Consider the following 8916-nt stretch of genomic DNA (forward strand, 5'->3'; position numbering starts at 1 on the left):
CTCACTGCGCTCCCTCGTTCCCTGTGGATGCTTCAATGTTGCTGCAGTGAAAACACCACAGCCAGCACACATCTGGCACAGCTTACTCCTCTGTGCTCTGAATTTAATTTGCGAGATCACCTCCCTGGTTTAGAACCACTGATGTTAACTGACAGCTCTAAATATAAAATTAAAAAATTTTTAAAAAGTAATAGCCAATTCAGAGACAGTGCACCGTGTTTGTTAGAAAACATGAAAAACTGTATTTATTTTACTGCTGGCAGAATTGGGATCAGAGTTGACCCCAGAACTGAAGGTTCCCTTCACCCACTCCTTTCTGTTCTGTTTACTTTCCTGCTGGTACCATAGGGACTTCTCACACTACCAACTGTGAAGGAGTGTCATATAACCTATTGTTTAACTTTAAGAATAACAGTCTGTCTGTGAAAGAGAGATATGCTCAGTCAGTCTGGAGATGAAGCAAGAACATGCCACTTAAACAGAGAAGCATGGGAAGCTCCTGTTTTCCCAGAGTACCTATGATATTGCCAAGGTTTTAAAAACCTTCATACCAGACTGCCCTCTGCTGGGGTGTTATTCAATTAAACTCTATCCCTGCTCTTCACAACTCTCCCACCATTCTACATCTGTACTAGAAATACATACGCTTTTTAGACTAAATGAAAAGGTTTCATAGCCTCTTTTTCAAAACTTACATATCTGACTAACAACAAACAGACTTTTTCCTCACAAACAATCCATTCAAGTAAAGAGCTAGAAATGCATCCATATTTCTCTGCCAACACCATTTTCAGCACCACAGATTTTAAATCAAGCACGCTTGGGGCTGGTGTTGAATGTATAGTGAGGAAAAAAACCCTGAAGCTATTTTCTTGCATATTATCTTGTAAATATATTACACTGACAAAATTTTATACAACCCTCTTTTGTCCTTATGAATGACCTAGTTTCCCATCTCCATTGAGAATACACACCACTGACTCCCTACAGTGCACCTGAGATTGTTTTTCTGAAGCATCATGGCAACATTATTAATTTTGCAGTATCTGAAGGATCTCCTTGTCAGGTGCTTTTCACCTGCAAGCAAAGTATTTCTCTTCCTTGACCTTGGCTGCAAGACCATAATCCAACTGTCTTCACTGAAGCTTGTGTAAAACATAATGTCTCTACCTAGTGGGACTAGCAAAGCTGGTAAAATAAAAACATTTTTTAATCTGACAGTAGCACATGAAAGCATACATTTTATAACATGTTGAGCTGTGCAAAGTAGTATTTTAAAATCTATAGCAGCATCTTAGAACCAAGGAAGCATATTCAGGACAGCACCAATAAGCCATATAATTTGATTTTCACTAATGATATTTTAATTTTTCCCCCATTACTTTGTGGTCTTCTACTTTCTCAAACACTTAGAAAAACTGACCAGAAAAGTCATTGGAATGGCCTGAAAAGAAGATTTTTAACCCACTGCACAAGGATGAAACCACATTTTGCAACTGCACTGCTTTGGTTTGCTTTTTGTTGTGGGTTTTTTTTTTTTTTTCAATTGCAGAGTATTTTTCTCCTGACCATTAAACCCATTTTTTTCACTAGTATCAGTACAACAGAGCCATGTTTTACAGCTGGAGCCCACAGCACAACCCCAGAATATCAGCTGTTTTAAAGTATTCTCACTCAGAAAAGTTAATGATTATTTACAGAGGTGGATCTCTGCTTTTCCACTCCTCCTTAAAACAGCATTTATTCTTAAATACCAACATCTCTGGAAGTTTATGGCTCCTAGAGGTCAGGAAAACCACCATAAGCAGCCATACCATCCCTATGACATAACTTTATTAAACAAGAGCCCACAATAGGGAGGTGTTTCTCTATGCACTGTCCTCCCCACTTTCACAACAGTTATGGGGCTCTTCCAACTCCAGTGGTTTCAAGAACTCATAGCTGTGCTACATTCCTTTACCTCCCTGTTCTGCAGCAAAAGTCTAATTAATCAGACTGCAACAGTCCTTCCCCATGGAAGATGAATTTGCCTTCACAACAACACGTGTAGTTCAGCTCATGATACTGGAAAGGAATAATAATAATAATAATATGCATCACTCATGTGAATCAGGGGAAACATCATTACAAGACATCTGTCAACAACAGAAAGCCCATTTATTTATGGAACTAGAGGAAAAATAAGGATAATGATGTCCAAATTCCATTTTATTGCCAGTTAAACGCAGAAGTGACTAGTTTTTGAACAGTTAAAAAAAAAATCCCAAGTCCCGTTTGTAAGCTTCCATTGATACTCAGGTCAGTTGTTAAAGATATGTTTCATGAATACATGAGATTGTGTAAAAAAGGTTGTGGCTATCTGCAGAACCTACAGATGAGTCTGATTTGTTAGAGAAAGCTCAGGGTCATCACCTTGTTGGGAAGCCCTTCACATTTTCGCTCACTGTCTCATTTCAAATCCCACTGTTCAAATTCTTTGAAAGAACCTTTGTTTTCTGGCAGCCTACAGAAAAGACACCCCGAACATTTTCACAGGTTAAAGTGTTGAAAAGTGACACAAACTGATGATCACATTTTTCAAAAGAGGTACTCGCAGAGAAAAGTATTTCTAAAAACTGAATACCCCAAACCAGGCTAAAAACACTTCATGTTCCTCAAAAGTCTCAGATCAAAAAGGACCAATATAGAAACCAAATGTACTGTACAGAGTATTACAAGTATTCATCCACAGGAAAAACATCAGTTCCCTGAAAAATGGAATGACCATCACTACATTCCAGCAGGGCTTTGAAACAGCGCACTCAATTGCACATCACTAAATCTAATATGGAGAATAAAAACCAGATTAATTACAAAAGGTTTACTGGGAGTTTGCACTATATAGCAGCAGTTCAACAAAATAAGCTTAAGAAAGCAATTCCAGCAGCAATCACTGCTTTCACTTCCAGTAACACAGTCTGTACCATATGTGTGCTGATAAAACTTTTTGTAGAGAAACTTAGAATTCTTCAATTGTACACACAGTATTAACAAATTTTGACTTGTGTATCTCCATTCCTCAAATAAGCAGAACAGATATATTTGTTTTTCAGGGAAGACATTGCAAAAATAAATATAACCCAATAAATACATGGCAGGGAATATCCAGACATGCTGACTAATAGAATAAGCTTTTTGTGCAGGAAGTAGAAGCTGGGGCTAAACACTGACCAAGAAGAAACAAGAACAGTGACATGTTGTCTCTCAAATGATCTTCTCTGTCTTGGAATGTCTATCAGGCAGAAGGACCTCAGTGAAGAAAAAGAGTATATGATTGTGTCATTGCAGGCTGGAGAAGTGATTTAAAGCAAACTAGGTAGTCTTATTTTCAGGAATTCTTAATCAATGATTCTTAGTTCAACTGTCAACTCTAAAACACTAATAAAAAGTGTTCTTTTAACAAAATATTTTCAAATTAATATCCACTATCAGTTGTTAGAATCTGAAAAACGGAACATGATAATGATAAGGTGCAGGACATTTACCATACCTCAGCTCCACCCATCCATTTTGGTTCATCAGGAAATTCAGCACATAGGATATCTTCTGACTGGTTTGTTCCTAATACGTGGTAATGCAGCTTTTGATGCAGATTAGTGGAGGTCTCAGTGCCTAGTGAAATGCAGATATTTAAACCACTAAGTTCTCAAAGAAATCCAACAATCATACGAAATCCCTAGAAACTTCTGTATCCCTCTGTATATAAAAGAGAAATTCAGAAGAGAGAACTAGGAATGGCTCCACACTACAACCATTCTGCTCCAAACAAACACCCTCCTAAAAAACCAGATAAAACTTCACGCTGGAAACCTGTTCAAACAGTATCCCTTTCCTTTTACTGTTGATAATACCTTCTTCAAATTTGAAGATTTATCATTTCAAGCTTTGCTTTCTAGAAATACAAGCAAGCAAAGTGATGAAAACCAAGAATCCCTGCCACCCTCTAATGATGTTTTCATTTCCTTTTCACCCAGGGCAACTAAGAGGAGATTTATTGCTAATTAACATTCCTAGAAACCTTCATACTTCCATTTGCTGAAAATATAAAAGTGATGTATAGGGTGCCACTTTTATTTATTTTTTTAAAAATTTCATTCTTGCAATGTTTTCCAACACTTTAGCTTTTGAACTACAAACAGGAAGTAAAAAAACCCTCAACAAAACAAGGTCGGTATCTATCTTGCAAGTCTGGCAAAATTATAGGTTTCAAAAGCAAATACAGAGGTAAAATTCAGGTTCTCTCCAGTTTAACGAAGAGAACATCTCCAGAAGAAACTTTTCAGTAGTTCTGCCTTATCATAAAAGCTGCTAAATTCCTTCCCCACTGATGCTCCACTGCAATTCATTCCACTTTGTGTGGTGCTACTTGAATTTAGCTAGCATAAACATTTTGTTTTGCTTTGCTGTGAACCACAGATGAATTAATCTGGTTGAACAACAAAAACCTTATGCCCCACATTGCTATTCATCAGGTCAATATCTCAGAGCAATTCATCTATGCCCACACAAATGGGTAAGGGGAAAGATCTAAGTAAGCTGTCACCAGACATCAAATCGTAGCCAACAACACCAACAATATGGAACCTGAGTAAATCATCCCAAAGAAAAAGAAAAGGAGCAGCAAAGTTTTATGAGAAAATGAGGGGCAGGAATACAAGAAGGGACTCACACTAATTGAGCATAGGCTTTTGCCATAAAAGACACAATTTGATCTCTAATTGCATAACCAATACAGCTACTTATCTCAGCATAAATTTGTAGAGCTAATTATTTGTTGCACCAATTTACTGCAAAAGTGATTTTGCTTCCACATGGTACACAATTAGTACAGTCATACCTACCATCACTCTTCCCATCTTGTTTTGGGTAGCAGTTATAGAACATGCCTTTTCCATCATGGGTCCATGCCATGCAACTGAATTTAACTCTCTCCAGTGTATCTGGGAGATCCTCAGGACCTTCTACTTTCATAAACTTGATAGTAACCCAATCAGAGCCACTAGAACTCAGGCCATAGGCAAAGTATTCACCGTCTTCGCTGAATGCATAACCTAGGAAATCGGAAACAAACAAAATGAAGAGAGATTAAATTGGGATGCTGGTTAAAGGAAGTGTTCATCAAACATTGAGAGAAGGTTTATTTTCTAAAAAACAGTGCAAGCAACTACATCTGCTATCACATGAGATTCACAGCACTTTTCCAGTCTCTGAGTGTACTTCTCAGTTAGTTCACAGATCCAAGTTTAGGCACGGATACTCAGTAAGTATCCATGTTCAGTGGCATAACTTATACCCAACATCTGAATTATGGTTTGAATCATATTTCTTCTACTTCCCTGAGTTTGGCAGGAGGAGCTGGAAAATGAAAATGCACAGGTACGGAACTTGTGTAAAATTTTAAGAGAGAAACAGTACCAAAGAAGCTAACAGAGATGCATGCTATGTATCCTGAAATAGTGTAAACACCACCTAAAAGATGGAGTCACTGAAAACTAGACCCTTTTAAACCCTGAAAACTGAAGTAACTGGGAAACTTTGCCACTAGCATGCAAGTGGTTAATTACCCGTATTCTCAGCTAAGAGCTCTGATATATATTTCACTTTATCCAAACTGTGAGGAATAAAGAGCTTCTATCATAGTTGATAAGGATCAAATTCATGCTTGCAAATCAAGTCAGGTGAAGAGACTGAATTATCACAGGCCTGTACAGACCTGAAAGTATCTACCAAAAAACGACCTAAGAAAAAATAGCCAGAGATCTGCCGGGATGAACCACGCTTCTCATAGCGATATGATGGAACTCCGTTCATTCTAGTGTCAGACCCATAGTTATACCCTAATTCCCCAAGCACGCGTAAGCAAGCTCCATACTATTGGGTTACAGCTACTGTTCACACGGCCTTTAATAGCAAGTGATTGGTTACAGATTGGTTACAGATTAATATGCACATAACTAACATAAGGCTTTCTCTTTCTATGGTCAGCATCGCCCTCTGCAACATCCTGTCGGCTTGCCACATCAGCATTGCTCGTCTCTTTTTTTCCCTAGTCAAGGACAGTTCACTAATGTAGCTTGGATTGTGCACGTATACATGTCCCTGTTCACTCAGCCATTTCTCTACAAGAAAATGTTGCATTTCATAGATACGGTAGTTTTGAGAGGCACCACTGTGCCACACCAATATATTCTCCCCCATAAGAACATAAGAGTGGCCATTCTGATTCAGAACACAATTCCACCTAGCTGTCCTCAGGAGTAACCACAATGTGGTGCCTACACAACTAAGAACAACCATATAATCATTGTATCAACCATATGGAACCATATGGAACAACCATATAACCATTGGGTTGGAATGGATCTTAAAGATCATTTAGTTCCTACCCTCCTGCTGTAGACAGGAACACCTTCTGCTAGACAAAGGGTGCTCAAAGCTCTGTCCATCCTGGCCTCCAGTGATGGGGTATCCACAACTTCTTTGGGCAACCTGTTCCAGAACCTCACTACCTTCACAGTAAAGAAGTTTTTTGTAACAGCTAATCTAAACCTATTCTCTTTCAGTTTAAAGCCATTCCCCCTTGTCCTACCACTTCATGCCCTTGTAAAAAGTCCCTCTCCAGCTTTCTTGTAGGCGCCCTTTAGGTACAGGAAAGCTACTATAGGGTCATCCCACAGCTTTCGCTTTTCCAGGCTGAATAATCTCAACTCTCTCAGCTCTTCATCATAGAAGAGGTGCTCCAGCCCTCTAATCTTCTTCATGGCCCTCCTCTGGACTCCCTCCAACAGGGCCCAGATTTGGATGCAGTACTCCAGGGAGAGTCTCACATGAGCCCAGTAGAGGGGCAGAATCCCCTCCCTCACCCTGCTGGCCATGCTGCTTTGGATGCAGCCCAGGATTAAATTGGCTTTCTGGGCTGCAAGCACACACTGCTGGTTTGTGTCCAGCCTCTCATCCACCAGCACCCCCGAGTCCTTGTTAGCAAGGATGCTCTCAGTCTCTTCATTCCCCAGCCTGTGTTGATACCGCACAATGCAAGCACAATAAGAACAAAATACAGGAATAAATGCGAGAACAATGCAAGCACATGTAATATTTCCCTCAAATATTCTTACCACCTCCAACCATTTTTAGTTTAGCAGACTTTTCCATGCAGTAGTTGGCTAATACTCCTCAATGCTTCCCTTCTCCTTGATTATGTCCAGCTTGCCTTTTTCCACCACCACCATCCATTGCTAAGGGATTCTACAGATCTACTTCTTGCAGCATAAACAATCACCTTCTTCTGTTTGCTTTGGGCCTGACTCCCACTGCTTTCATTTGATATTCCCTCATTCTTCTAACAGAAAAAATGACTAATTAGCCCTTATTCCTTCTCTCCATCCTATTGCATGCCACAAATGATTCTGCAGACCTCTAATATCTTTGCTAAATTGTCGCTTTTCCAAGCTGATTAATCCAGGCACACTCCGTTTCTTCCCTTGATTGTTCCTACTGCCCTCCTCCAAACTGCATTTCAGAGCCCCTTTTGAGCTGAGGAGACTGGGACTTGATTTAGTATTCAATGGCACAGTATAAACTCCTGGGTTGCTAATCTAACAGTGTCTCCTGTTTTGTTCTTTATTTCATGGAATCATAAAGGTTGGAAAAGAGCTTCAAGATCATAGACTTCAACCTTTGACCAACCACCACCTTGTCAACTAAATCACAGCATTGAGTGCCACACTGAGTTGTTTCTTGAACACTTCCGGGGAGAAATTTCTTCCTTATAAATAAATTGATATTTGGTGTGCTTGTTTCGCTTCTACCAAGAACCAAGTTGACATTTTCATGTATTACACTCCAAGCATTGTTCCCAAGAGGTTATGGTGAGCTCAAGAGTTTGCTCCATCCATTCCTCCATAAATGAGGTTAGGATTGTTTGTCCCCTGTGCATCACTTAATTTATCTGCACAGAGACTTTTACCCGTTAATTTATTGCCCACTTATTATTATTAAGGTCTTCCTGCAGCTCTTCAGTCATTCTTCAGCCTGGAGTAACTTTGTATTGTCACCAAGCTCTGCTACCTCACTACTCACTCCTTTTTCCAGTATGTAGCAGCATACTGAACACTGCAAGTCCTAGCATAGTCCCTGACAAGGCTTTTCTGGTGATTTCCATTTGACAGCCCATCAGTTCTTCCTTTCCTTGCCCTTAAATCAATTATTTATCAATACCAGGAGTTCTCCCTCTTGTTACACAGCTGTTGGTTTTCTAAGTGCATTTGGAAGGAAACTATGCCATAAGTCTTCTAGAAATACATAGATTATATGAATCCAATATCCACAGATTAAGGCAGGACTTCTCAATAAAAAAAGCCATATTGATTCTTTTCAACTAGGTCACTCTTAGAGAAACATTCACTAATTCTGTCCTCTGTTTTTATTAACTGTCCTTGAACAGACTTAGAGGACTTTTAGGTCCCAGAGTCTGCTTCTACAAATCAGCAACTAGGGAGTGTGAAAATGGACAGCTAAGAGAAGTTACAGTCCTAGTGAACACCAACAATTTTGTGATCATAAAAGTTAATGCCATGTTCCTTCACAGTCTCTAACTTGCTGGCTTGTGTTAAAGATGCAAAATACAACTTCAAGGGAACTAATCAATATAAATACATAAACTTTTTGTCCTTGCTATGGACAGCTTCAAGAGCTGCTCATATTCCATCGGAAACCTGTTGTGAAAAAAAGCACTGGGAAACTGAACCAAGTTAATTGTGGATACAATGTAGATTTAGAAGTGTTCTTCTAAAACACCATACAAACCCACACACAGCTATTGTGATGACTTTGATTAAATTTTCAACTTCTGCTGAAGACTGAGACTTACTCAGCAGG

General features: G+C 39.2%; 1 protein-coding gene across 1 annotated transcript in view; it reads right to left on the reverse strand.

Moving 5' to 3' along the window:
* PREP (prolyl endopeptidase) overlaps nucleotides 1-8916 on the reverse strand; it is a 96471-nt gene that overhangs the window by 71328 nt on the left and 16227 nt on the right. The window contains exons 5-6 of the mRNA XM_008637920.2: nucleotides 4881-5090; nucleotides 3530-3651 (exon numbers count right to left, since the gene is read on the reverse strand). Of these exons, the coding sequence (XP_008636142.1) occupies nucleotides 3530-3651; nucleotides 4881-5090 (332 nt within the window). The remainder of the gene's footprint in view (nucleotides 1-3529; nucleotides 3652-4880; nucleotides 5091-8916) is intronic.

This window comes from Corvus brachyrhynchos, unplaced genomic scaffold (assembly GCF_000691975.1).
Source record: "Corvus brachyrhynchos isolate BGI_N302 unplaced genomic scaffold, ASM69197v1 scaffold14, whole genome shotgun sequence".
Classification (NCBI taxonomy): domain Eukaryota; kingdom Metazoa; phylum Chordata; class Aves; order Passeriformes; family Corvidae; genus Corvus; species Corvus brachyrhynchos.